Here is a 26,762-nt window from a genome sequence, read left to right on the forward strand (position 1 = left end):
CTTCTTTATCTTTTAATAAGTACCACTAGTAAACTAACTAATTAAATCTAATATTAGCCTCACTTATCTCTTACTTCCCTTTAATACCTATTTTTAGAGTAAATAAATCCTAATTTTAAGGGGGTTTCACTCACACTAGATTTAAGGGATTTCATCTTAAATAAGTTCCATAAGTATAGAAAACTAGTTATATTATAGTTAGTTAATAGATAGTTATAGAAGTTACGTTCGTTATAGCTATAAAGTAGAAATTTATATATGGAGCGCGCGTTTTTTTACATAGGTATTAACGGTGCCTGAAATCTCAAAACAACGGCCTCAGGCTCCCATCACCTTCCCCTACCTCTTTTTTTCCATTTCTCAAAAGGTCACGTGGTGGGTGATCGGAGGTAAAGTGGTGGGTGACCCGACCTGTTTTCTGCTTTTACTCACGATATTTAGTGACTTGCCTTAGGCCACAACATTAGTCATCAGCTGTGTACCCGCCTATTGTTTTCTCTTATTTTAGGAAACGCTTCTTTACTTAGCTGAATTAGTGTAGTTCCGGGTACGGGCCGAGGAACAAAATGGGTGAGGTAATCAATTAAAGATATTATTCTATATTAGACCGAGTCTGTGCAAGTTTGAGCCTCGCTTCATGCAAGTTTATTGGTGACGCGCCACTGTGGCGCAGTGGCTGTGGCGCTACTCCGATGACTCAGAATCTCGGATTTATGCCACGATTTCGGTCTTGAGTTCCCAATTCGGTAATTCCATCGTAGATTCGTTCGGTCACTTCGCCTCCCCGAGCTGTGAAGACTTTACGGCCTTCGGATATGCATCTTTTGGATGCGGGTAATTCCCAATGTATTCACTTCTCGGACTTATCAAGGTTCGGAGGCGCCGTAGGGCCAGTAAGGCGGGGGATCAAACAAGGCAGCATGATTGTGGAACGAGCTTGCGTGGCTGACAAGGATCTCGACTAACTGTGGCTGCCTTGCTCCACAAGTATATAAAGAGCTTAATCCTCTCATGAGAACTTCATCATTCACACTACAGTCTTCACTTGTGTCTTGTTATTTCTTCCAACCTTTCAACCTTCTTCAACTCTTCAACTTTACATATACCTCTCACATATACATTCGACCTTTTGATTATCCAAGATGGCTTCCATCTACCAACTCAATCATCCCCATTCATGGGATCCCTCGGCCACCGGTCTTGAGGATCACCCTTTCTTCGCGCGTGGAGGTCATCATCATGGCCCACACGCTCACCATGGACCCCCTGGTCCCCCTGGACCTCCTCCTCACTTCTGGGGCTATGGAGGCCCTCACCACGGCCACCATGGCCACCACGGTCCTCCCCAATTCTGGGGCTGGGGAGGTCCCGGCGAGCATGGCCCTCGCGGCCGTCGTCACCACCACCGCGGCGAGTGGGAGCACCCCGAGAACAATGAAGAGGTCGAGGCACCTGCAGAGGAGAACGCCGAGGCATCTGGGTCCACAGAGAAGATCCCCGAGACCCACGACAAAGAGGTAAACTCCTCTTCCGAGTCTGAATCCGACGAGCCCCGCTGCCGTAAACACAAGCACAAGGGCGACAAGGGTCATCACGGCCCTGATCACATTCGCGGATTCGGTAAAGGTGGACGCGGGGGAAAAGGCGGCAAGGCCCGTCACGGACACGGGCCTGGCCACAAGGGTGGTCCTGGATTCGGAGCTTTCGGTGGTCGTGGACATCACCATCATCACGGTCCTTATGGAGGTCCCGGCCCATTTGGCCCATACGGAGGACCTGACGGGTTTGGAGGTCCTGGTCACTTTGGAGGACATGGTCCTTACGGCCCCCCCTCATCACCATGCACACCCCATGTTCGGCTTCGGCGGTCCGATGGGCGGAAAGGGCCACAAGGGCCACAAGGGTCCCAAGGGTCCCAAGGGAGGACGTCGTGGCCGTGGGATGCGCGGCGGTGGTCCCGATAAGCACTTCATGCGCCAACTGAGCGCATTTTTTGGATTTCCCCTCGGCCAGAACGATGTTGATTTCCAGCCATCGGTTGATGTCTTCGATACCCCAGTCAACTACATTCTGCACGTCTCCCTACCCGGTGCGAAGAAGGGCGACCTGAACATCGACTATGATGCCGAAGAGTCCGTTATTCGTCTGACCGGTGTTATCCACCGACCTGGTATGGACGAGAACCTGCACCAGGCTCTGGTGATGGAAGAGCGAGCCCGCGAGGTGGGTGTTTTCGAGCGCGAGATTCGTCTTGGTACGCGCCACGCTCCGGCTCGCGTTATTGTTGACGGTATTGTCGCCAAGCTCGAGGATGGTGTTCTGACCGTGACTATCCCCAAGATTGAAGAACTTGAGTCAAAGAAGGTTCTTATTGAAGATGGCGATGTTCTGGAGAAAGATGCTATGGTGATGGATGAGCATGTGAGTCGGACTATCACTCCTGGCGAGTCGGAGGAAAGCGAGTCCGAGGAAGAGGCACGCGAGTACGTCAAGATTGCGGTGCAGTAAAGGGCCATGACAATTTGAAAATGATGATATGGCGTTGGGTTTGATTTGAAATCTTCTGTTAATAATGATTCTTTGCGTGAGCTTTTGCAGATTGAATAACAAATTACACTCGTTTCTAACACGAGTGTTATGCATGAACTTTGTGCCCTTTCTCCAACTCTCTTATTCCACTGTAGACATTGTAAGCCAAAAGCCAACAACCAAGTCCTTTGGAAGTAGATGAAGTACTCACTATATTTAGTGTTCAAGGGTTTCACTCTTTACTCACGTACAAAGGGTATCCTCGTCGCTCAAAAACCCAATGTTTCGGCCAAGTCAACCACTCCTGGTATTCAGGGCGGATCTTGCTCTCAATATCCTCCATTAACTGCCATCCAAGCCCATTCGTAAACCAAATATCGTCCACAAGATGAACCAGAACACAGTAGTATGCCATGATAACCAAGGCAGCAGGTTCATGCGCTTCAACTTCATCGTAGAACGTTTTACTCAGAGTTTGCGCAAATATTAGGACCATGCCCCATTCGACCTTCGTTCCTGCGAGCTCAATGCATCGTGACGCTCTTTCGAATGCGTCAAGGGCATTGATATACTCTTTTCGACGATCTGTTGGATCGCTCGCAGTTTCAGGATCACCGCTCGTCTGGCCAGGTTGAGCTGCCGGTGCGAACGGGTAATTATGAATGAATGCACGTAATTGGGATGCCTGCATCCAGAAGTTTGGAGGAAGTAAAGATTGGGCAATTTGAGCCTGGCTAATACAGAATACAAGTTAGTGATTAGTACTCCAGTCCAGCCAATGAAACCCTACCTTGGAATAAGCTCCGGATCTATAAGATAGATAGAGTTCACCAGGGGTGCCAACTGGGTCTTTCGAATAGAATGCAAAAACGGCTCCATAAGTGCCTGAAGCCCCTTGACACTTCCAAACAAATCTAACACATTCGAAATCGGTGCAGGCCACCGAGTAACACCAAGTCTAGTTGGGGTACCCATCAGATGAACGTTGATCATGCCGGCAAAGCAAAAAACCGGTTGCCAGTTCTTGGGATCAAGAGGCAAGGCGATCAGTTCTCGAAATGCTTTCAACCCCGTAGTGATATGGTACGCCGCCGCATTGACATATCGCTCTTTCTGATGAGGCGTATGTGCAAGGAATGCGCGATGTAAAGCAGCGATAGCCAAGAGACCGTTCATCACATAGGGATTAGCGTAGCCCTCAATAGGCATGATAACACGCCAAACATAGCGTGCATCTTCACGGACTGTCAGTGTGTTGCACGTCATAGTGCAGTAGTGGTGCATTAATTCAAGATCTAGAGCCCAGTCCTCCGGTGCCCGCAAAGAAGGGTCCGGGGGAGATTCGGATAGAATGCCGAGCAGATCAAACTTTTGCCCTGTTTGCGTCTCATTGGGGTGATGATTGACAGGAGCCCCCACATTGCTGATGGGGTTCTGCAGGGGCGGGTATAGATGTGGCTGGGTCAGGGTCTGGGACTGGGCCTGCGGCTGGGACTGAGCCACTGGGGATACAGTAGACACCGGAGTGGCCTGTGTGGAATCCTGTGGCTCAGTTGGAGCGACAAACTCGCAGTAAATGCCATGTTTCACGCAATTGGTGCATGGATGACGTTCGTCACACTAGTAGCATGAGTAGGTCGATCGGGGACTTAGATAATCAGGGCGAAAAACCTTCAATCTGCGCGCTTTGCATTGTGGACACCCATTGCGGCTTTTACGGTGCGTCCTGCGAGGTCCCATTATAACGATTGGGGTGTGTAAAGAAGAAGGGGCAGACATGCGAAGAAGTATTCGAATACGGTTACGGCACTCGCGAATACGGATACGGACTCGACTCCAGACTCCACTTAGTCGAGACCCACTATGGAACACGACGTTATCTCCACTGAGAATTTTCTTTTGTCTACAACTCAGATCCCATTATGTCCAGGCTTTATTTTTAATCTTCGAATTTCTTGGCTCTACACGTACCGAATACGACGCGATTGGACCAACTGACTATAAAAAACCGGACCTTTAACCTGTTCGGGGCAATATGAACTGTAGCGAAGGTAGAAATGGATGGTGGGGGGGGGCCTTGAATTGGAAATCCATATAAAAGGACTGGAGTCCCGTATTCTTGATTAAACATGAAGACTCATACATAACTTCACACAACATGAATCATAGTAATCTCTACGGATATGACCCATCCATAGCGGCCGCCGCCATCTTCGTTATACTCTTCGTCGCCACGACGGGTTACCACGTCTGGCAATTGACCAGGGCCCGATGCTGGTACTTCATTCCCTTTGTGATTGGTGGAATATGTATGTGCATGTTTCAAGTTGCTCTGGCCTCACAGAGTGCTAACCGGTAGCAGTTCAAATCATTGGTTACATTTGCCGGATTATCGCCCATAATGACCTGGGCTCCGTCACCATCTATGCTTTGCAATCCGTCATGACTCTTCTCGCACCAACACTATATGCTGCTTCCATTTATATGGTCCTTGGCCGCCTGGTGGGCTATCTCAATGCTGAAAATTTGAGTCTCGTCCCCGTCAAGTGGATGACCAAGATCTTTGTTGCGGGTGATGTCTTTTCGTTTATGATGCAATCAGCCGGTAAGCGATACTCTCAAACTCATCTACGGCATTGACATTAACATGGACTTTTAGGTGGTGGCCTCATGGCTAGCAAGAAAACCAGCACCCGCAATACTGGCTCCAACGTGGTCATCGGTGGTCTAGTCGTGCAACTCCTCTTTTTCGGCTTCTTTGTCATTGTCGCGGCCGTTTTCCACGTCCGCATCAACAAGTACCCGACCACCAAATCTTCGTCAGAGCGCCAGATGACGCGAAACCTGGGCTGGAAGCAGCGAAATTGGGCCACTGTGCTTATGGCGCTGTACGCGGTCAGCATACTTATTCTGGTCAGGTCGATCTTCCGTCTCATTGAGTACAAGTATGGCTTTGATGGGTATATCATGACGCATGAAGCATTTTCCTATATTTTCGATGCGCTGATTATGTTCATCGCCATGGTAATTATGAATCTTTACCACCCGGCGGTTATTCTGGGTGATGGAAAGAATGGACGAATCCCGGATTCGTATGAGATGCCCCTTTAGATTATGAGGACTTGATTATAGATCTTGCGATCTTGGCGTTTGGGGATCCAATTCATATCAACACTTAAGTGTTGATGGGACGTTATAGTCAGATACCCAATTTTTCGGACACAATAGACATAATAGAGGATCGACCACCTGGCATCCAAATGAAAAAAGAAATAATCAAGCAATCATATCTCGTAAAATCATTATGCAGGCCTGTACTCCACGCTGCGTCGTATCTCGTAAGTCTTTCTCAGTGTCCCATTCAATTCATTGGCATACAGACCTTCCGGCCTTCTCGACGTGCCAGTGCCACGAGTAGAAACAGGCAGTAGGCTGGGCCCATAATCCAAATCAGCACTTCTGCGTGATCGAGCCAAACTGATTATCTTCTCAATCTCCAGTGGCTGAATATTGCCCTCCGTTCGCTCAGCGGGGGCTGTATCCCGGTGGGAGAAGGGCAGCCAGCGTCTACCGTGGCGGAAGAAATCACCAATATCATCCAGTGAAAGCGCAACGAGAATAAGGGGAATGGAAATGGCAAAGCCAACACCAAATGTATACTTTGCTACATATTCGAGCTTCAAGTTATTGAATTCTTTCAGGTTGATCGTGAAGATGGAGGTAATGAATGATAGCGGCAGGAAGACAATGGTAACAATGGTGAAGACCATGATTGTCTTACTTTGACGAGTGGTTCCAGCTGCCTGATCACGGGCAAAACGGGCCTCGAAGGCGTTGGCATGTTTTTGTTTGAGATCGAGTAGGTCAGTGATGGAGTGGTAGATCCGCTCAGCTTGTTTATCCATGCGGTCAATGTCTTTCAGGTGCATGTCAATCATCCGCTGTTGGTCTTTGAACCGCTTTTTGACCTCGTATTGGGACCGATGCTGCCCTTGATAAGTTTCGCAGATCACTTCTTGGAAGTCTGCAAGGACGTGCTTCTGGTGCTCTAGCACGGTACGAATCATGTTCAATTCATCACGGATATCTTTAATCTCGGCAAGAAGATCGGTTTCCTCTCCAATATCGAGGAGATCATCGACGAAAAGGGGTGAGCCATCGCCATGACAAGAATCATCATCGCTATCCGGGTTTTCTTCCTCTGGCATGTCTCGGCTAGATGCTGAACGGGTCCTGCTACGGGCGAATTTATTCAGCTTGCGATGGCTCTTAAGCCAGCTCGATGCCTGTGCAGACGCATGATTGAACCGATTAAATAGAAGTGTCTCCCGATCAGTCGCTATACCAATGGAAGATTCAAACATGTCCAGGAACTGGTACTCGTCATCTCCCAGTCGGTGTCGATCGAAGACGCCGGAGCATCGGTTGGTAATGATGATCGCTAGGTCATATACCGACTTGACAGGATCACGGGTCTTGGAATTGATGTCCTCGATGATCCCGTCCAGCACATTTAGTGGATCGTTTTTGGGTTGATCCCAACGCTGAGGAAAACTGGTCACAATGAGGTTTGTGCCCAAAACCCACATCCAAAGCTGATCAACCATGAAAATCTTCGGGTCATTGCCTGGCCCCTCGCACCCAGGGCCCTTGGTTTGGTATCGATAAACAACCTGGTCCTGGTCCCGACTCTGTGTATCAATATTGGGGTAAAAGAATTGGTCCAAGGTTCGGCGAACATGGAGAGAGGTAGTGGAAGATGAAAGATGCGCATCAATCAGCATCTCATCCCGCGTACGACTTCTCTTCAAATGCTGAGGATCGAACCTTAATTTCTCAGCCCGTTGGATCGCATCTTGCATTTTCTGTCGGCGCTCTGCAGTCTCGAAGTGCAAATATGGCATGAAAACGCAGATATTACATGCGGAAGTGAGGCTAGAGGGTTCTTTGCAGAAAGAGGAAGAATGAAGCGAAAGCCGTCCTTTATCATTTGAGCCCCAAGGAGCTTTGGCTTTGTTTTCGGTTTTCGGGGTCCCAGGATTGCTTCCTGATTTGCCACGCTTTTGGTTGTTCTTGTTCTTCTTCCCGGGGAGACCTTCATTACCTTCGTCAAGGGAACCTCCTCGATCCACCTTTCCTGTTAGTCCTTTCTGCTTGCGAACCACAGAACTGTTATCTGTGATTATCGATTGGCTATCTGCCGGTGGTTCTTCTGTCTTTTCATCTTCTCGCCGTCTCGGCGTACGAGGCGTATTTTGGCATAAGGGTCGCATGAAGTGTGAGTGAATCTTCTGGCCACGATGTTGATAATTAAAAGACTTCTCAAGGCCCTTGAAACCATCCACGTCATGGGCGCCTTCTTCAATGAAGGACTTGGTCAGAAGAGCCTCAACCCAAGCCATATTATTGGCCGGTAGATGAATCCAACGAAATTCCGTTGCGCGGCTATCAGCGGGGACCGTGGTCATAGCCTGCTTGCGCGGATTCTCAGGGTCTCGACCATAAAGCAGATTGTAGACCGACATTCGCTGCACACGGTTCTCATTGTGGAAATTTCCAAAATCCACAATTGTACTATCGAAGGCTGCAGAGGCTTGCTTGACATCTTCCGATAGAGATTCGACATTGTTGAACGGAGCCAACAACAGCACCACATCCTTTCTCTTGAACTGCGCTGCACGTAAAAAAGGAGTGCTACCAAAATTATCTCGCACCCGCCGCCTGAGATCTGGTCTTTCCAAAAGGCATTCCACAACCTCCCTATGGCCCCCCTGCGCTGCGAGATGCAACGGCGTCACACCATTCAAGAGCTGGCTATTGATATGCGCGCCCGCGCGCAACAAAATCCGAACAATCTCCTCGCATCCCTTGTCACATGCATTATGCAGCGGCGTCCAACCACCATCACTGCAAGCATTGACCGCGGCATCGTGCGTCAGAAGCAATTGGACAATGTCTGCTCGGTCGTGTGCTGTCGCAATGTGTAAAGCCGTCTTCCCCCGCAACTCCATAGCATCGATCTCTGCCTTCGGTCCCCCATCTGGCCGAGTAAGTAGTAGCTCAGCGAGGCGCGAATTTCCCGTCGCGCAAGCCCAATGCAATGGGGAGCGACCAAGCTCATCCTGTCCATCAACCCCATCAATCTTGCAGTCCGTCCTCATCAACAATCTCACAATCTCATCACCCCAACCCCATGAGCACTCCTTATCTGCAGCAAGATTATGCATCACGTTCCTTTTCCTTAAATCGCGCGCATTCACATCTGCGCCCCGCATAATCAATAGCTGTAGGACATCCGCATGGTTCTTCCACGCCGCTGTCATCAGCGCAGTCCGGCCCTCTTTATCTGTACTATCGGGCGATGCGCCAGCGTCAAGAAGTAGTCGCACAATCTGATAGTGATCTCGCTCGACGGCACGTAGGAGCGGTGAGAGTCTATTGCTCGCGACATCAGTTTTGGCGCCGAGTTTCAGGAGGTGCTCAGTTGTCGCAATGCGATTGCGCTCAGCGCTGCGCATGAGAGCGATACGGAGAAAGTTGTCGGTGAGTTGACCATATTCGCGCGCAAGGGTGATGGTGTTGTGGAGGGCTTCAACATCGTCGTTTTCGGCAGCGCGGAGGAGTCGTGGCTCGAGGCGCTCGTGGCCCTCGCTTGTCATGCTGGAGCGAGATCGGGGCATAATGATCGGCTGGCAGGGTATATAGGGGGCAGTCTTCTTTTTTGGCTTCTAGCTTTGTGCCCGTATATTCCAGAAAGGGATTAGGCCATGACTGGTGTGGTGTCACCCGAGTATTCTTCCTTTCCACCCAGGCGAGCTACTGGAGAATGTTTGGACACTGAGAGAAGGAAAGGGTAAGCTAAAACTCGTCAGGGTATGGCTAAACCAACCATCAGGTCAGGATCCCATTAGGTAAGAGCAGGGATCAGCAGAATGATCAATTCCCTGCATGAGATGGTGAAAAGGCTCCATTGGGAGCGATGAGCGGGTGTTGGAGCACAGCCTCGTATTTCAAGATTGCCTTTTTGTGGGTCAGGGAGATTAGCGACAGACTAGACTTCACTGCAGTGCAAGGAACTTCAGACCCGGGAGAGCTCTGGATGTTATGGAAAATAAAAGTAGCATCGTAGAAGAAGGTAAATACAAAGTTGTATCCAAGGTTCGCGGTCGTGTTCCATGGTTCCAGAATTCAAACACAGACGAACTAATACAGTAATAGCATATACAGCAATCTCAACCAAATGTATTGCAGATAGTTAAATCTCTATTTGCTATCAGGCAATCTCCAAAATACAGGAAGACCAAATTAAAAGAAGTAGGGGGAATCCAACAAAAAAAAAAAGACCAGGAAGAAAAGAAAAAACCACAGGTCTTCCACGGATGCTGATGCTGATATGCTGATAATTATGATAGTGTGCCATCTTCCATGCTTCTTCAATACATTAAATGGTTTGCTTTTGTTCTCTCCTCACTTTCCTGTGAATCGCGCCGTTCCAACCCAGTGGTTCATCTCACAAATATGCGCCTATTCACAAACATTCAATAGGGGGGGGGGGGAAAACATAAAAAGAAAAAGAAAAAGACAAGGGGCCATATGTGACCAAAAGTGGATGGTGAAACACCGCAATGCTGCCAGGGGCGAATGAAGAATCAAGAATATAAGAAAGACATGGAAAAGAAGGGGCATCTAGTGCTTCTTGCCCTTCTCCTTTTTTGGCACTTCCTTTAAGATGTCGTCGAAACTCATGTTGGGGTTAAAGCGACTGATGGGACGTGAAGGAGGCTCAAGGGGAGCAATACCAGCAGGTAATGGCAGGGCCTCCAACCCAGGGTAGATGGAGTGACGATGCTCAGCCCGGGCTCCAGCCGCAGGAGACCGTTGCCGGGGAATAGCAGGTGGAGGTGGCGTGAGGCCACCGTGGGGGATGTTCATCATTTGAGACTGCTGCTCAGAAGAGGAGCCAGCCGATGACTGCTGAGCCGGATAAGGCGATGAGATTGAAGACTCGTCCTCTTCCCAGTCCTCTACAGACGGAGGTTCAATCAGCTGACCGGCCTCCGCCCATTGTTCAGCTACCTGCCAGCAATGGCTGCGGCGGTAAACACCTTCGACGCCGTTGATGACCACATCGGAAGGCAGACTGACAACACCCGCTCCACCAGCAACACCGAACCAGCTGCGAGCAGTCTTGGTATCGTTCTGAATCCAAGGTGCTCCACCACGGGGGGCAATGGAGAGGAAATATTCTACACCTTCTGTGAATCGGACCTCGGGAACGTCGACAACCAGCATGGGAAGAGACTGGATGACAGCGTAGAGGAAAATCCATTGACCACAGCGCAGTTCCGTGATGTCCTCCAATGTCTTGCCGGCAGCAGACCGCCGCTCAAATTGCATAAAGCTTTCAATGAAGGTTGTGGGGCGCATGCTCTCCCGAGTATATGAGTCCATCAAGACGGCATTGATATCGGCGTTCTTGAGTTTCTTGGTTCGCAATTTACCCGCCTTCTTGGGCTCCAGAGGCTTCCGGTGCAGCACTTGCAGCGAAGGGATCTGAGGAACATCGAACGGAATCGGGGGAAGGACGGGTGGAGTACTACGATCGTATTCGCTGAGAACTTGCCGGAGAGCACGGAGAGTGACATCCTTGACATCCGTAGAGGAATTGTCGCCACCAGAGCCGGAAGCGTCGATGGTACGAGTGGTGAGCGAAGTGCGGTCAACCAAAAGATCGTAGAGATCAGTGAAATCATGATACAAGTCCAGGAGGAGCTGACGATTCAATCCACTCTCTTCAAATTCGTTCTTCTTTGATCGAGCCTTGGGCGGCCAGCTGCCATACTTTTGTCGGTAAAATTGCATTGTGAAACGACGGAATTCCATGAAACTGGACTTCCAGTTCCTGAAACGAATAATTTTGCTTTCCATCGAAGTGGCCGAATTCGCGCTACCGGAGAAAACCGAAGGGAAGTCGAAATCTTCCAGCTTTGAGTAAAGACCACGCAAGCGAGTATCCAGGTCAATGAAACCACGCTCAAGACGCTTCTGGGTGATGGGGTGGATAAAGGTGTATTTCGGGCTTCGCAGTTGCTTGATTTCATCCAACTTTCCGACACCGTGAACGAATCCCTCCAGGTAAAGAGGGAAGTATCGTAGACGTTCACCGAGCACAATGGCCTCAATTGTCTTCTCGCGACTCTTGCGCACATCGGCCAAGCGCAGTTCATCACAGTAGTTGCTGAAGCTAGAAGTAGCGGTTTCACCAAAGTTGGAACCGTCCAGATTGGTGAATTCAAATCGGGCCAACAGAACTGCGACGTCCATGAAGATGCTGAATAGTGATGCGGATTTCGGGCTGGAAATCAGGGACTGGCCCAGGAGGAAAGCGAAGAGATTGCGGAATAAGAGCAGATTGTCCGTATCCTCCTGCGACAAGCGACAAAGCGGGTTGGATACGTCACTGTTGAGAGGAATTGGCAGATACAGATGCAATTCCTGGACGTCATCGGCACCGTCATCAAAGGCCATCCGTTGGCTGCCTTGGCTATCGTTGTCATTGTCTACTAAATGGTCGAGCGGGGTGGTAGGAGGGGAGACGAGAGAGAGGGTGCGGGTGGGCTGCTCCAAGCCGCTGACTTTAGCATCGGTGCCGCGTGCAAGGTAGGTAAGGGAGGGGGATTCGGCAAAGATCGTAGAGTCGACCTTGAAGGATGGCGAGCGGCCGGTGTTTTGAGGGAACAGGTAGACAAAAGTATCACCTTGTTCATTCCATAGCTCCGAGATCTATTTTCACAATCCACTAGTCAGCAAAGGAGATCCTCCGAGTTGTGATTCTGCGCAGGATGCCACGTACCTGCTCTCCTCGTAACAACGGTCCTAGATCGTACACGACTTTCTGGTCCAACCCGGCAATCCAGGCACTCGGGGCGGTGGCCGCTGCGGGCCGCTTGTCCACGGAACTGGCTCGCGACCGAGCACCCATTCCGGGCATCCAACTTCTCCGTTTTGATGGTGTGCTCGGGCGGGAGTCTGGTGTAGATCCCGGAATGGCCAAACCAGCCATACTGGAGGGGCGACTCATCTCGCGCCCCCTGCTCTGGGGTCGGCCGGATGTTGGGGAGCTAGGAGCACTGCTGGCCAGATCATGATTCACCGCGAGTAACGAAGGTGGGGGCTGAAGGCTCTCCAAATCGAAGTCCAAAGGTGCGGGATCGGGAACGGTCCGGGGCTCTGAGGAGGAGAAGACAGCATTTGGTGTGGAGACATGGCGAGTTGGTCGAGAGTTGCTTCGTTGACGGTCTTTTGAGTCGGAAGGTTTGAAACCGGGCGAACTCGCTGAGGACCCAGACGCATTATGGTCTTTATGACTCCCCAGGGAGAAGAGAGACGAGATGCGCTTCGCCGATTTAACGGGAGCCGACAACATCTTGTCACCGGGTTATAGGAGGGATTGAGGATAGGGAGAAGGTTTAGAGGCGACCAAGGCGCTGGTCAAAGAGAAAGGTGAGGTCAAGCCCACATAGAACACAGGAATGAGTGTAGTAGTTAGGGGAGGGGGAACAGGGGAGTTCGGGGAATGGATCGGCAGGAGGGATTGCACAAGAATGGCAGGGAGAAACGGTAAGTGGGAATGAAGCCGCAAGTACCGTGACTGTTATGAGAAAAAAAAAAGAAAAAGGAAAAACCAGTCCGCCTTTGGAAGGAAAAGAAGAAGCGGATCAGGGGTGTTTCAGGAGAGAGTGAATGGTATATAGTTGAATTTTTTTTTTTTTTATCTTACATGAAGCCTTACCCAAACGCCCCAAAACCCATAGAAAAAGTAAAAAACCGTACGAGCTTCGATCCGGTTCCTTCCCATGCCAATAATAGCTCGATAATGGGTCCTTGGCTGTGCATGACTAGGTGGATCCCCCGGAAAACCTGTTAATACTTGATACCCGTATATTGAATTTTACATGAGCTGGCAGTAAACATTGATGATTGATTCAATGTGCATAGCCTTCGTCCGTATATACTTTTATCCTTGCACATATATTTGGGGCCAAAGTTAGACTGGAGGCTATGAATAGCCCCCTCCAGGGTTGTTGTCAGGGCCAAGAGCTTGGTATGTAAGAAATAGACGGATTTAAGGTCCACCTATGACAGATAGCTCTTTACATTGCATACATATATATATAGAGCGAGAATCCATGCAACTCTGTACTGTAATGTGAGAACTATGTCAATCCTTCATAGTCATCCAATTGGATAGGACTCAGATCCCACGATGATACATCGATCCGACCGGGGGTTCCAAGGTTCCCTATGGATACATAGATGGGGCACTAGTCGTTAATTACATGGAGCACCTTGCGAGCCATTGACTGGTCAACTAAGTCAGACTGAGACCTTGGCCACACTGGAAGCTTGTATGAGAGGTATAAATCCCAGCATATTAGTATCCACTCAGATGAGATACAGATCTGTACCACATTGTAGTACCGGAAGTTGCCTGTTCCTGTTCCTTGTGCCTGTTCGTGTATCGGTTTCCCCTCACGGTTTTGGGTTTGGGTTCCACACTCGCTTCCGCACAATGTCTAATCTCGGTTCGCCCATGGAGACGTAGTTCTCCATAGCTATCCCGAGGTACCTTGATGCTTGTACATTATTTCCTGTCAAAATGCATTCGGAACGGATTGATCTGTCGGCTGGGTGGCCTAACCCCACGCTCCTCCCCGCCCCCGAGCTGCTCCGCTCCGCCTCAACGGTGCTGACGGACCCCTCCATTGCGCACCCAGCATTGGGGTATGGCCCCGATGAAGGCCATGAGCCTCTCCGTGTCCACATCGCTGCGTGGCTGGAATCCTTTTACCAACCTCGCCACCCGATTTCTTCCCAACGTATTTGCATCACCGGTGGGGCCAGCCAGAACCTCGCCTGTGTGTTGGCCGTGTTCACTGACCCCATTTACACGCGGAATGTCTGGCAGGTTGATCCCACATATTTTCTGGCTGGCCGGATGTTCGACGACGCCGGCTTTGCTGGGCGAGTGCGGGCGGTACCCGAGGATGACGAAGGGATCGATCTAGATTTCTTGGAACGCGGCCTACGTGAGGCTGAGCGAAAGGCTACCGCGGAAGGGAACGACACACCGGTAATTGGGCCAAATGAGAACAGATCGCAAAGTGCTGCTTCCATAGACTTCGACTGACGCTATTCGCTAGAAAATTAAACCGCCTCGGGCATGGCGCAAGATCTACAAGCACGTTATCTATGCCGTCCCCACATTTGCGAACCCCTCCACTAAGACTATGTCGCTGCATCATCGGGAGCAACTCATGCGATTGGCACGAAAGTATGATGCTCTTGTAGTGACGGACGATGTATACGATCTCTTACAGTGGTCTTCCACTGTGGGTGGTGAGCTGGCATCGCCCGACCGTGCATTTGTCCCACGCCTAGTGGATGTGGATCGCTACTTAGACGGTGGCCCTGTGGATGAATGGGGCCACGCAATAAGCAATGGGAGTTTCAGTAAACTAATCGGACCCGGGGCCCGCACGGGGTGGGCAGAAGCATCTGAAAAGGTGGCCTACGGAATCTCACAAGTGTAAGTTCGATTTTCGTAATTTGTGTTACCGTTCGAAAGTCGCCGGGGACGTCGATAGGCTGACGTGACTACTCCGTACAGAGGCTCGTCTCGGTCTGGTGGAGCACCCTCCCAAATGACCTCGACCTTCATCGACCAGCTCCTGCGATCTGGATTTCTCAATCAACACATTCGTGATACGTTACGACCTGCATATGCACAGCGGTATCATGATCTAACATCCGCCATTCAGGAACACCTGGTGCCACTGGGTGTCACCCTTGCGGCACCCACCAACGGTGTGGCGGGCGGGTATTTCATTTGGATTACCCTGCCTGCTCCACTGCTGGCGGCAGATGTAGTACAGCGGGCTGATCGCCAGGAGAACCTGCGCTTAGCGCCTGGTGATGTGTTCCAAGTGGCTGGGGACCCCCAGGCAGCCGAAGATCGCTTCACCAACCACCTTCGTTTGTGCTTCGCGTGGGCAGAGCCGCGTGATCTGATCAAGGGAGTGCGTAGACTTGCACGCGTCATAGAACAGTTGGTTTAGAAAATGGTCACTGCCTAGAGGTCCTCTATGTTGCCACTTGGAAACGGAGCTTGACTGGCCGTTCCGGTTAATTGGACGCGCGGCCCCAAGCATTAATTCATATAGGGAGGAGGCCTAGTGCCCTAAATAGTATTAGGGCCTCAGATGGATACACAAACAAATTACCGTGGATACAGTAAAATAATCCATACACTTTGTACAAAACAAGAGGACGTGGGCAATTCGTAAGAAAGAATCATCCATTCCAGAGAAGGTTATTTCACCCGAGGATTAGCCGCTGCATAAATCACCAAAATATACGCTAGCCAACTTAACGTACAGACAGTACTGTTATCTGAAATGATCTATGATCTGCATCAAAACTGGCAGGTCAGAAGCGAGCTGTCATAGAGGAACCCTGTAATGAGATCATCGTATTCGTACATCTATAATACATGCATGTCTCCGTCCACTGCAGTGCGCTAACCCAAATGCCGCCACATTATCCAGGGGCAAAGCTTGGCTAACAGTTTACTTGCTCGACTAAAGCGAGTACAATTCCATGCTTTCTAGACATGGTCGCCTTGGATCTGTGATGTCGTTGATGCCATCATCAAGAATCTTCGGTTCCCCTTCCCCGCGTCTAGGAATGTTCATCCATAGCATCCGCCCCTGACAACCAAAACAACACCACCCAATTTTGGAAATCTTGGCCTAGTACACGTGCCTCTCATGACTGGTGCTCTTGCTCACGAAACCATGCCGGACGTTCCGATTGACTTGCCGAGAATGGCAAGAGTTCTAGGCGCGGAGGCCCCCTGATATGTGACCCGTCGCGAAGGGGGGCTCCACAGGGCAACGCGCTTGATCGGCCATACCAGGGAGTAAAAACAAGCAGGGACCCTCATCTTACCCATCAATTGATGGAATGGTCCAGGAAATAACAGCCCATGCAAAAAAAGGAAAAGTCAGCCCCTGGGCCAGGCATTGAGCAACACCTCCCATGCGACGAGAAACCTCCCAAGAATGCGTACCCTGCGCAGGATCTCGCAGGGTATATTAGCAACGTAGACCCTTTTCCCCCAGTATTCCCGGAATTCCTTTCTCTTCCTTTTGGCTTTCTACGTTGAGCTATTTATACATCAAAAAGCAGTCGAGTTGGGTGTTGGCGGTTGAAATCTCAACCTTAGAAACCCCCCCACAAGCTTGGCTTTTTCGATCCAGGCCGTCTGGTCACAAGAAAAGGAGTGAATTCCAGAAATCCCGAGTCTACCTGCTACATCTGGCCAGTGATTAGTTGCTTCAGTGTTTCAGTTCCTGACTATCACGTTTCAAGGGCAGCGCCAGACCGTCGGTGGGGCCGTGTGATTGGTGGGTGTGGACTACAGAGCAGCGCCGGCGCATGCGATAGGCGGAGCCCGTGATTCAGGGACAATCCGTGCAGGGACCATTGGGAAGTGTGAGTCTCCATAATTGATTCTTCTTAACTGCTTGTTTTCTTCACTTCTTGCAACTTCTATTCATTTTCGGTCTTGTGGTTGGGAATTTGTTGTTTCCTCATTCACTCATTTCTTCTGGAGGAAGTATAGATCGCGACTGCTATCTATACTCAAGCCTGGTGCTGCCTCACATTCAATCGTTCTGTGAACGCATTTCCCCTTTATCCTCCTTTCCATTCTTTTTTTTTTCTTTTCTTTCATCAAAACGGATCTGCTTTTCACCCCAACTCTGTACAGTACTGGTTACTGAACGGTTTCATCTATAAGGGTCCAGTGTTTCCATTTACAAACGCTTCGCTGCAGGTTCAGCAACAGTCATCTTGAAGATGGCCAATTTTCAATCCTCGATCATGCTATTCCTAGCCCATTTCATCCTACTGTTGGGTCTACCGACGGCCCTGGTGGGCGCGGTCCCAATGCCTAATAGCCTGGAGGTTTCCAAACGGGCTAGCTCGAGCTACTGGATGGCCAACATCAAGCGCCAAGGTGTGGCGCCTTTCAATAGCAATGCCGACTACGAGGTTTTCCGCAATGTTAAAGACTTCGGTGCTAAGGGTATGAGGCTGCACGATATCCCATATCATGATTCCTTGAGACTAACTATGATCTAGGTGATGGCTCCACCGATGATACCGCTGCCATCAACAAGGCTATCTCCTCCGGTGACCGTTGTGGTAAGGGCTGCGACTCATCAACCACTACCCCGGCGCTTGTTTACTTCCCGCCTGGTACCTATGTGGTGTCCAAGCCTATCGTCCAGTATTACTACACCCAGATCGTTGGCGATGCCACCGATCTGCCCATCATCAAGGCTGCTGCTGCCTTCACTGGAATGGCTGTAATCGACGCTGATCCCTATGAGGATGATGGGTCCAATTGGTACACCAACCAGAACAACTTCTTCCGTGGTGTCCGTAACCTTGTCATCGATTTGACTGCCATGCCCAAGGGCTCCGGTGCTGGTATTCACTGGCAGGTGGGCCAGGCAACCAGCTTGCAGAATATCCGATTCGAGATGGTTAAGGGCGGTGGATCCGCTAACAAGCAGGAGGGTATCTTCATGGATAATGGCTCTGGTGGCTTCATGTCCGACTTGACTTTCAACGGTGGTAACTACGGCATGTTCCTGGGTAACCAGCAATTCACCACTCGCAACCTTACTTTCAATGATTGCAACACCGCTATCTTCATGAACTGGAACTGGGCATGGACCTTCAAGTCGGTCAGCATCAACAACTGCGAGGTCGGTTTGAACATGTCCACATCGCCGTCTAACCAGACCGTTGGTTCTGTTATGATGCTCGACAGCAAGCTTACCAACACCCCTACCGGTATCGTTACTGCCTGGACCAAGAAGAGTATCCCTATCGGTGGTGGCACTTTGGTCTTGGACAACGTCGACTTCTCTGGCTCCGACGTTGCTGTTGCTGGTATTGACGGTAACACCATTCTGACTGGCGGTTCCGTTGTCGCCAATTGGGTCCAGGGTAACACCTATACCCCAAGCTCCGGAGTCAGCAAGCGTGCTGTCCAGGCTGATGAGGACGCTGAAGTTGTTACTGTGACCCAGACCGTCATGCAGACTGTTGAGGCTTGTCCCGCGTCTTATACTTCTGCTACCCTCGCCAGCAACAACGCTGGTGGTGGCGTCGCCGAGTCCACCAGCCAGGCCATTCCTGCTTCCGTCACTGGCTCTGAAGATGGAATGCGCACCGTCGCCCTATCGGCCACCGGTGTCGCTAAGAGTACTCCTACCGTTCAGGCTAGCCTTGAGCCCACTGTCACCGAGGAGCTTACTGTAGTCCCCTCCGGAGAGAACACCGTTGTTGCTACTGGAACTGCCGAGAACACCATCACCATTCCTACTGCCGAGAGTACTGTAGTCGCTACCGGCGCTGGTAAGAACACCGCGGCCGTTACCCCCACTGCTGAGAACACCGTCGCTGCTAGCACCACCGCTGCCCAGAGCTCTTATGCCGCCAGCTCTGGCTCCGGATCAAGTGGCAGCACCGGTTCCTGTGGTGCTAACCAAGCCGTCGAGTCCGCCCGTACCCAGGCTACCCTGAAGACTGCCTCCAAGCCAGCTGATCTCCTGGTCGATGGTGCTGTCTTCGAAAAGTCCAAGCCCCTGTATGAGAGTCTTCCTGCCTCGTCCTTCATCAGTGTCAAGTCTGCTGGTGCCAAGGGTGACGGTTCTACCGACGATACCAAAATCATTCAGAAGGTCCTGGATAGCGCCACCTCTGACCAGGTCGTCTACTTTGACCACGGTGCCTACGTCATCACCGACACCATCAAGATACCCAAGGATATCAAGATTACTGGTGAAATCTGGCCCATGATCATGGCCCATGGCAGCAAATTTGCGGATGAGGAGAACCCTATTCCCGCCATTCAAGTCGGCCAGAAGGGTGAGACCGGCTCCGTCGAGATTAGTGACCTTGTTATCATGACCAAGGGTGCTGCCCCTGGTGCCATTCTCATGGAGTGGAACGTTGCCGCTACCACTCAGGGTTCCGCCGGTATGTGGGATGTTCACTTCCGTATTGGTGGTGCTGCTGGATCTGGTATGCAGAGCAACACCTGCCCTAAGACTCCCCACGTCACGACTACCCCCAAGTCTGAGTGCATGGCTGCGTTCATGCTTCTCCACGTCACCGAGAAGGCCAGCGCTTACCTCGAGAACACCTGGATGTGGACAGCCGATCACGAGCTTGATCTTGCTGGCCACGACCAGATCAACGTTTACACTGGACGTGGTATCCTCATCGAATCCAAGGGCCCGGTCTGGCTGTGGGGTACCGCCTCCGAGCACCACCAGCTCTACAACTACCAGGTCTCCAATGCTGAGAACGTCTTCATGGGACTGATCCAGACAGAGACTCCCTACTATCAGTCCAACCCCAGCGCTCTCACTCCCTTCACTCCCCAACCTGAGAAATGGAACGATCCCGACTTCTCCACCTGCACCACCGCCTCGTGTCGTAAGTCCTGGGGTCTGCGTGTGCTCAACTCCTCGGACACCTACATCTATGGTGCCGGTCTGTACAGCTTCTTCGAGAACTACGCACAGACCTGTCTCAACTCCGAGGATTGTCAAGAAAACATCGTTGAAGTCGACTGCTCCGATGTCCACATCTACGGTCTCACCACCAAGGCGTCCGTCAACATGGTCACGTCCTCTAGCGGGAAGAGCATGGTTCCCGAACTCCCGAACAAGAGTACCTATGGCTCAACCATTGCATTGTTCGAACAGTCCGTCTAGATACCCGGTAACGGCTCACCTTAGGATGTGGATGTTTATTTGGTATCTTCGTTCTAGTTGATTGTTATTCCCTTTCCTGTTCCTGTTTGCATCTTTCCCACCATGTCTGATCTTCATGTGTGGAATCCGCCCCTTTCTTCTTTCTCTTTTCCCTGTTTTAGATTATGGTGGAACATTGGATTTGGTGCTTGTTCAAAATACGGTACCGCGTTGGAGGCATTTTTTTATACCACCCGGTTTTATTTGTATGACGAGATCAATAATAGATATGTGATCCAACAAAGATATATCATGCCACAGAATTTCGAGATTTCACTTGTATAGAATAATTGGTAAATCTTGTAATTCTTCAGTATTGACTTGTGCGTGCGCCCTGATTGAGCCCATAGGCAGATACTGTATTTGCAAGAGACCAGTGGCTGAAAATAATGAATAAAATGCCGTTTAGAACATTCCAAGGTTCAACAGAGCACATAGTCGAATGTACCTGGTGTATCCAATATCAGGCACTATTTCCAGTAGAAGAAGGGACCGACATTGACCGTGTGGACATGGTGGACATGGTGGACATGGTGGCCGTGTCTTCATGGCCATTTCTTACTTGACTATAGTTGATTGCATCAATAAATCGTCTAAAAATCTTCAAGTCATTATATTGATATATTCAATGCTCATGAGTCACATCACAAAAGCAGAAAATTGAAATCATCAGGCCGGTCCCTCGCCAAATCAATCCAAGAAGCAAGTCGCTGATCTGATATATTCCACCAAGTTTCCAAAAACTCCAGAACCCTCGCCCGATCTAGCGTCCGACTAAGCCGCATAACATCTTTGAAAGCATTCTCCACAAACTTTTGACTTGGCCGGTCATCCCTCAACTCCGTTCCCGCAATGAAAAGCGGCCAAACCAGATCCTGCGCCCACATTCCGTTCCTCGTCTCCGAAAGACGCCGCACATGGCTTAGGATCTGATCTCGAGAATGGGTGACGTCGATCACCGTCCCGCGGAGCTGTGGAAATGCTTGAGCGCTGTAGATCAAATTTGCGTGGTAGAACATCCAGACGACGAACTCAAAGTCTGTGCGATCGGATTCGGACCAGAAGTTGACTTTTTGACTTAGGCGGAAGCTTTTGACGCGTGCGGATTCGATTTGCGCGTGAATATCTTCGATTAGGGAGTAAGGGAGCGGGGACTGGGAGCGGCTTTGCTGTCGCTCCAGTTGAGTGATTTGGTGGATTATGCGAATGAAGTCTGCGACAGCGGCGTCTTCGGTGCTTGTGGGCGCAGTGCTAAGGTTACTGATTACGTTCATGTCGTCGAAAGCGGTTAGATGGGTCCAGACGGAGGTGGAGTAGAATTCCTGGAGGAGAAATTCTTGAATGCGAAGGAGTTGCTGGTGGAGGTAAGATTGACTTTCTCCGACAAGGATCAATTCGCGTGCGGCAAGTAGATGGATCTTCCATCCTGATGATTGAGCCGAGAGAAGTTGATTGTTGCATAAGATGAGCACCGAAGCTAGTGTCATGGACGCGTCCGGGCTGGTTTGCAGCGAAGGCGAGGCCGTCAGGTCGCTCAGTTCCTTCGCCAGGAGCGCTAGGGCTTTATTCTGGTACGCATCAGAGATATCCTGAAACCTGACGAACCAGGGATCTTTAACAGGATATTGGGACGCCAAATCATGCGCAGCGAGAGCAAGGACAGACGAAAGCACAGTCTCCGAGTTCTCGGCCAGAGGTAAGATAATCTGTCTCCAAGGATTCTCCGGTCCATCGATCCAAGCCAGTCGATGCGCAACCCGCTCTTTGAACCAAGCAAGCAATCGTGAAGCATGGGGGGACCGAGGCCCCGACAGACTCAGATCGATTGAAGGCGAACCCATCAGACTTACCGGGGACAGAGGCTGAGTCCTCAAGAAATCGACCTGCCCTGATCCAACAAGCTCAAACGGCGTACCACTACCACCTGTGGCACCTACAACCAAGAACTGATTGGATGCATCGGCGCCCTCGCGCACTGGGATCATCTGTCCCTGCAACCTACCACGACTCGCGACTCCCTGGCCCCATTTCAGCTGCAGGCCGTAGCCCGGACATTCAAGATTCCGCTTCCCACATTTTGTACAACCAGGCAAGCTGCGATCGCATTTGATACGCCGCCTTTGGCAGGTTGGACAGTCTATTCCGAAATTAGCCGCTGTGCGCTAAGATAGGGTGTACCGATAGTACCTTTTGCGGGGGGTTGCGTAGACCGCTCTGACATGTCCCCAATGGGGATCAAAAGAACCCAGTCACGATACGACTGGACCTATTGAATTACGGCGTTTGATATTTGGGAAATTTGATGTCATTTACGATTCTCCCGAGGTTGAAGCTCGATGAAATTCCATGATGTTAGTCAGCGGTCTAGACTCGATTAGGACATGGTGTCAAGCGGAGCGCAACGTGATTGGATGGACTTGATGGACTCTTTGGAATCTTCATAGAATCTTCGTTGTGGATTCATTCCAGTAATTATGAGGTTGAGTTATATATTATTATGTACAAAAATGAAAACGCTTTTGCTCCACTAGACAAGCCAGTAGAAATGTGAAATGGCTACAAAACAAATGCACTTTGTGGTCAATACGCCTTTATAGCTCCTTCTTGAGGAAATGCTCCGGCTTATGGGTGGTCTCATAGTCGACGTGCACGTAGGCACGCTCAACATCAGGCAGGGATTCGAGCTTGATCTGTAGCTCCTCGGCGACATCATGGGTTGCGCGGAGAGTTGCACCAGCATCCATGACAATATCGACCTCGACAAGAAGGCGAGGGCCGGACGTGTACGCACGAACGGTGTCGATTGCTGTGATCATAGGGGAGTGGGTCATAGCTGTGGTAGTCAGTATCGTATCTACTACTTGCAACACATCGCGAGGACTTACAAATATAGGTGATCAGCTGCTGCATCTTGGTATCCGCGGTGACACCAATCAGTAGCTGGAATTCGCCGTAGGCGGAGTGCAACCACAGCCCGCTGACAATCAATGACAGGATAATAGCACCCATAGGATCAATCCACCAGCGGACTTTACTACCTAAAATAGAGGTCATAACACCGATTCCGTTGATGAGCAGGTCGTTCCGGTGATCCTCCCACAGAATACGAATCTGGGAGACCTGGTTGCGCAAGGCAAAGCAGTACAGGAAAAGCGCGAGCTTGGTGAAGAAGGCGATGGCAACAGCGATGACGGAGGGCAGGTGGAAGGGAGCTCGGAGGGTGTCGGAGCCCTCAACAATCTCGCGAATGGAGAAGGCAATGATGATGAGCGAAACAGCAGTCATGAGGCAACAGAAGCAGATGTTGCCAGCGGTCTCAATACGAGCCTTTCCAGCAGGAAATTGGCGAGGGTCGACTCGATTGACGGCTTTATTGCACAGCAGCAGGGTCAAGTTGGACATGGGGTCGAAGATGGCATCCGCCATGGTGGTGAATAACGACAACGATCCAGAGGACACAGCACCGTAGATTTGCACACCACAAAGAATAAGGTTTGCAGCAAAACTGGCGTACACGGCGATCTTGTACTTGAGACTGTTTTCGCTGTTCAACTCGCGGGCGGCCCGCACATGCTCTTCAACCGGTTTCAGCATGCGCTCGATGTTCTCATTCTGGTTCTCGTAAAAGCCCTGGAGCTTGCGCGCGACAATCGCCTGCTTGCCGATCGCGCCCGTCTTTTGTACCATCTCCATGGCCCTAGTGCTATCGGTGTTGGGATCACGCTTCCGTGAAGTATTGGCCTTCATCTGTCGGATCTCATCCTCCGTCTTGATCTTAGAGGCCAGCTGGAATGGATCGCTCTCTGCGGTGTATCGAGGTGGAAGCTGACCCTCTTCATCGGGGCTACCAGGGCGGTTCTGGAGGACTGCCTCATGCTCGAGGGCGCTTGAGGTGCCCTCATTGTAGGATCGGGGAGTCATAGCGCGGTGCGATGAGTGTGGGCTGCTGCTATGCAAATGTTGCAAAGCATGTGGATGGTTGGAGATACTCTGACGGATGTGTTCCTCCATGGTGACGGTATGTGGAACGTGAGGAATGAAGGGAGTAAGGGGAAGAAGCAATTATTCTCCGGCTTACAATGGGGTAAAGGGAAAAAGGGACGAAAAGTGGCAGTGCTTATCTTATCAGCTTGGCATCTTGGCAGGAGTAAATAGATTGATTTGCATTATTGTCCAATTGGCATCAAGAATATATGTATTCCTGTTCATATAGTGCCATTGAGTCTAATATGACAATACTACAAGCATTTGACATTAAAGAGTAAGTGCAAGGCTTAGGGTGTGACAATCACAGTATGATATAGATTGGACTGACGGGATTGCGTAGATGTGGGCTGCATCTCAGACTGGGCACAGCATAAAGAGAAACAAAAGAAAATAGAAAAAGATGTCGAAGAAAGAAGAGTAAGAACAAGTGATAATAAAAGAAAAGCAAAAAAGGAATATCCATGGAAGGAATTGAACCTCCGAATGTCAAGCCCCCAACTTTCGACCCATAGTGCGTAACACTAAAAGAATGGATTCAAGGATAAGTATGGGCGGACCTTCTAGGGTTCGTACTTGGTTCGGGCAACCTAGGCTTGACCTACTTGACTAGCACACTACGTTGGCTGGTTAAACATTATTCGCAATGGTGCTATAAAGCAGAAGATTGATTCACATTTTAGGTCTTTCGGTTGGCGCCGCAAAGCCCCACTTACGATCGACAGATCAATTACCTTGCACTTATTCCGGTGTTTCGAAGTGCCTAGGTGGTATGTCACACTTTCCGAGATAGTTTGTATTAAGGTCTGGCGAGCTTCGCTGTTTTGGGGATGGGTAATGGAGGTGTTTCATACTGGAGCGTGTTGGACTGTGGATTGGTAGGTACTCTATCTTCTTGACACCTTGGATATCAAACAACCAAGGATTTTAGCTACATGGCTGCCCATATCCCAAAGACTGCATACAACTAGAATGACTTCATAACGCCTTTTAGAATACTGGTATACCGATTAATACTTGAAATCTTATGCATCCACCTAGATATGTAATGGAAGAGATGGAAATCGGTCAGAAATTATTGTATCAACTCCAACTAATCTCAGTTTTATATAGGGATTTAAAAATGTCCTTAAACATAAGCGGCAAGCGGTTTGTATATTCTGATGCTTCTATATAGAGATACACCTCGATCCCTCTGAAGGATGGGCCAAGTATATAGTCAAACCAAATCCCCAGGACTTCTACTGCACCAACTGAGCCCTTAGTTGTTGCCCACAAGGTACTTAAATACACTCTCCACCCAGTTCAACTTCTCTTCGGCGGAGGCATTGGTGGGGATTGACACGGAAGTAGCAACACCAGTTGACGAAGCCAGGGAGCCAGACGCACGAAGTTGAGTAGCAAAAGTAGTGCTGGGGATCACGTCCGCAGAGGCAGTGGGGGTCTCAGCGGGGGCGGAAGTAGCAACTACGGCTGGAGTAGTGGTCTCAGCCGCCGCGGGAGTCTCAGTGGGAGTCACGACGGGAGTGGATGTCTCAGCGGAAGTGGATGTCTCAGCGGGAGTAGGTGTCTCGGTGGGAGTAGCCGAGGACGAAGTAGAGGCGGAAGATGTGGAAGTAGGTGTAGCAGTCGAGGAAGTAGCCTCCGTAGAAGCGCTGGAGGTAGAGCCAGTAGAGCCCGAGCTGGAACTAGAGCCCGATCCATCGACAGTAAAGTCGACACAGGACTCGTAGGTCTGATCAATGGACTCGGCATACCAGTACCACTGCAGCACACAGTCACCACCAGTGGTGCACTGATCACCCAGGTCATCAGGAATAGTAACACTGAACGCAGTGTTGTTCGCTGCCACACCGGTCGAGACGGAAGCATAGACAGACCATGAGATCAGCGGGCTACCGATGACAGTGTTGGTAGAAGTATCGACCACCGAGACGTTGGCGACACCGGTATGCGGAGCCTGGATTGTGACCTCGAAGTCCACCGTCTCACCCGCCGTGTACGAGTAAGTGACATTGTTGTCGGCATACTTGAAGCCCTTGCACAGCCAAGCATTGCACTCGGCAGCATTGTAGTCACTTTGACTCTCGGCAACTTGGAGCATGCCCTGGACGTTTCCGTAGATATCAGCTGTTTCGGTATCGTAGGCTTGTTGGCCACAGGCAGCTTCAAACGCTGAGCCAGGGTAACGAGGTGTTGGGCTGCTAATGAAGCCATGGCCGTGGACTAGAGAAACAAGTCCGGCGACGGCAGCTAGGGATGTGAATTGCTTCATTTTGATTGGAAAGAATGAGATTGATCGGTAAACCGGTACCGTTCAAGTATATAGTGAATGAAAGGGTAAAAAAC

The 26,762-nt window shown here is 50.4% G+C and overlaps 10 protein-coding genes across 10 annotated transcripts; 4 read left to right on the forward strand and 6 right to left on the reverse strand.

Moving 5' to 3' along the window:
- Positions 1–1,142: 1,142 nt before the first annotated feature.
- Positions 1,143–2,508, forward strand: N7503_006213 (Hsp20/alpha crystallin family protein; the record flags this gene model as incomplete). The annotated part of the gene is made up of 2 exons (XM_057065760.1): positions 1,143–1,517; positions 1,627–2,508. 2 exons carry the CDS (start codon positions 1,143–1,145, stop codon positions 2,506–2,508), a joined length of 1,257 nt encoding a protein of 418 aa, XP_056921229.1.
- Positions 2,509–2,782: 274 nt separating this feature from the next.
- On the reverse strand, positions 2,783–4,269 carry N7503_006214 (Zn(II)2Cys6 transcription factor domain-containing protein; the record flags this gene model as incomplete). Its single annotated transcript, XM_057065761.1, has 3 exons — positions 2,783–3,263; positions 3,320–4,149; positions 4,201–4,269. Coding segments are annotated over 3 exons (1,380 nt in total), but the record flags the coding sequence as incomplete, so codon positions are not given.
- Positions 4,270–4,687: 418 nt separating this feature from the next.
- Positions 4,688–5,640, forward strand: N7503_006215 (RTA1 domain-containing protein; the record flags this gene model as incomplete). The annotated part of the gene is made up of 3 exons (XM_057065762.1): positions 4,688–4,838; positions 4,892–5,134; positions 5,189–5,640. The coding sequence occupies 3 exons, from the start codon at positions 4,688–4,690 to the stop codon at positions 5,638–5,640; spliced, it is 846 nt and encodes a 281-aa protein (XP_056921231.1).
- Positions 5,641–5,831: 191 nt separating this feature from the next.
- On the reverse strand, positions 5,832–9,209 carry N7503_006216 (ankyrin repeat protein; the record flags this gene model as incomplete). The annotated part of the gene is made up of 1 exon (XM_057065763.1): positions 5,832–9,209. One exon carries the CDS (start codon positions 9,207–9,209, stop codon positions 5,832–5,834), a length of 3,378 nt encoding a protein of 1,125 aa, XP_056921232.1.
- Positions 9,210–10,215: 1,006 nt separating this feature from the next.
- Positions 10,216–12,955, reverse strand: N7503_006217 (uncharacterized protein; the record flags this gene model as incomplete). The annotated part of the gene is made up of 2 exons (XM_057065764.1): positions 10,216–12,312; positions 12,383–12,955. The coding sequence occupies 2 exons, from the start codon at positions 12,953–12,955 to the stop codon at positions 10,216–10,218; spliced, it is 2,670 nt and encodes an 889-aa protein (XP_056921233.1).
- Positions 12,956–14,154: 1,199 nt separating this feature from the next.
- N7503_006218 (aminotransferase-like domain-containing protein) lies at positions 14,155–15,654 on the forward strand. The gene is made up of 3 exons (XM_057065765.1): positions 14,155–14,662; positions 14,733–15,118; positions 15,200–15,654. Exons 1-3 carry the CDS (start codon positions 14,189–14,191, stop codon positions 15,645–15,647), a joined length of 1,308 nt encoding a protein of 435 aa, XP_056921234.1. The 5' UTR covers positions 14,155–14,188; the 3' UTR covers positions 15,648–15,654.
- A 1,821-nt stretch (positions 15,655–17,475) lies between these two features.
- On the forward strand, positions 17,476–20,390 carry N7503_006219 (glycoside hydrolase family 55 protein; the record flags this gene model as incomplete). The annotated part of the gene is made up of 2 exons (XM_057065766.1): positions 17,476–17,680; positions 17,737–20,390. The coding sequence occupies 2 exons, from the start codon at positions 17,476–17,478 to the stop codon at positions 20,388–20,390; spliced, it is 2,859 nt and encodes a 952-aa protein (XP_056921235.1).
- A 683-nt stretch (positions 20,391–21,073) lies between these two features.
- On the reverse strand, positions 21,074–22,714 carry N7503_006220 (Zn(II)2Cys6 transcription factor; the record flags this gene model as incomplete). Its single annotated transcript, XM_057065767.1, has 2 exons — positions 22,617–22,714; positions 21,074–22,566 (listed from the first exon to the last, which is right to left on the reverse strand). The coding sequence occupies exons 1-2, from the start codon at positions 22,648–22,650 to the stop codon at positions 21,074–21,076; spliced, it is 1,527 nt and encodes a 508-aa protein (XP_056921236.1). The 5' UTR covers positions 22,651–22,714.
- A 269-nt stretch (positions 22,715–22,983) lies between these two features.
- Positions 22,984–24,440, reverse strand: N7503_006221 (cation diffusion facilitator family transporter; the record flags this gene model as incomplete). Its single annotated transcript, XM_057065768.1, has 2 exons — positions 22,984–23,262; positions 23,315–24,440. 2 exons carry the CDS (start codon positions 24,438–24,440, stop codon positions 23,021–23,023), a joined length of 1,368 nt encoding a protein of 455 aa, XP_056921237.1. The 3' UTR covers positions 22,984–23,020.
- A 1,234-nt stretch (positions 24,441–25,674) lies between these two features.
- Positions 25,675–26,688, reverse strand: N7503_006222 (lytic polysaccharide monooxygenase; the record flags this gene model as incomplete). The annotated part of the gene is made up of 1 exon (XM_057065769.1): positions 25,675–26,688. One exon carries the CDS (start codon positions 26,686–26,688, stop codon positions 25,675–25,677), a length of 1,014 nt encoding a protein of 337 aa, XP_056921238.1.
- Positions 26,689–26,762: the final 74 nt, after the last annotated feature.

This window comes from Penicillium pulvis (genome assembly GCF_028828015.1).
Source record: "Penicillium pulvis strain IBT 33274 chromosome Unknown contig_3_segment0_segment0, whole genome shotgun sequence".
In the NCBI taxonomy this organism is placed as follows: Eukaryota; Fungi; Ascomycota; class Eurotiomycetes; order Eurotiales; family Aspergillaceae; genus Penicillium; species Penicillium pulvis.

Excerpts from the sequence above, each read along its gene's own strand:
- N7503_006218 (XM_057065765.1), top strand. The coding sequence starts at position 14,189 with ATGCATTCGGAACGGATTGATCTGTCGGCTGGGTGGCCTAACCCCACG. Across the intron at positions 14,663-14,732 it reads CGGAAGGGAACGACACACCG|AAAATTAAACCGCCTCGGGC; the intron begins GTAATTGGGCCA and ends GCTATTCGCTAG. Across the intron at positions 15,119-15,199 it reads GCCTACGGAATCTCACAAGT|AGGCTCGTCTCGGTCTGGTG; the intron begins GTAAGTTCGATT and ends TACTCCGTACAG.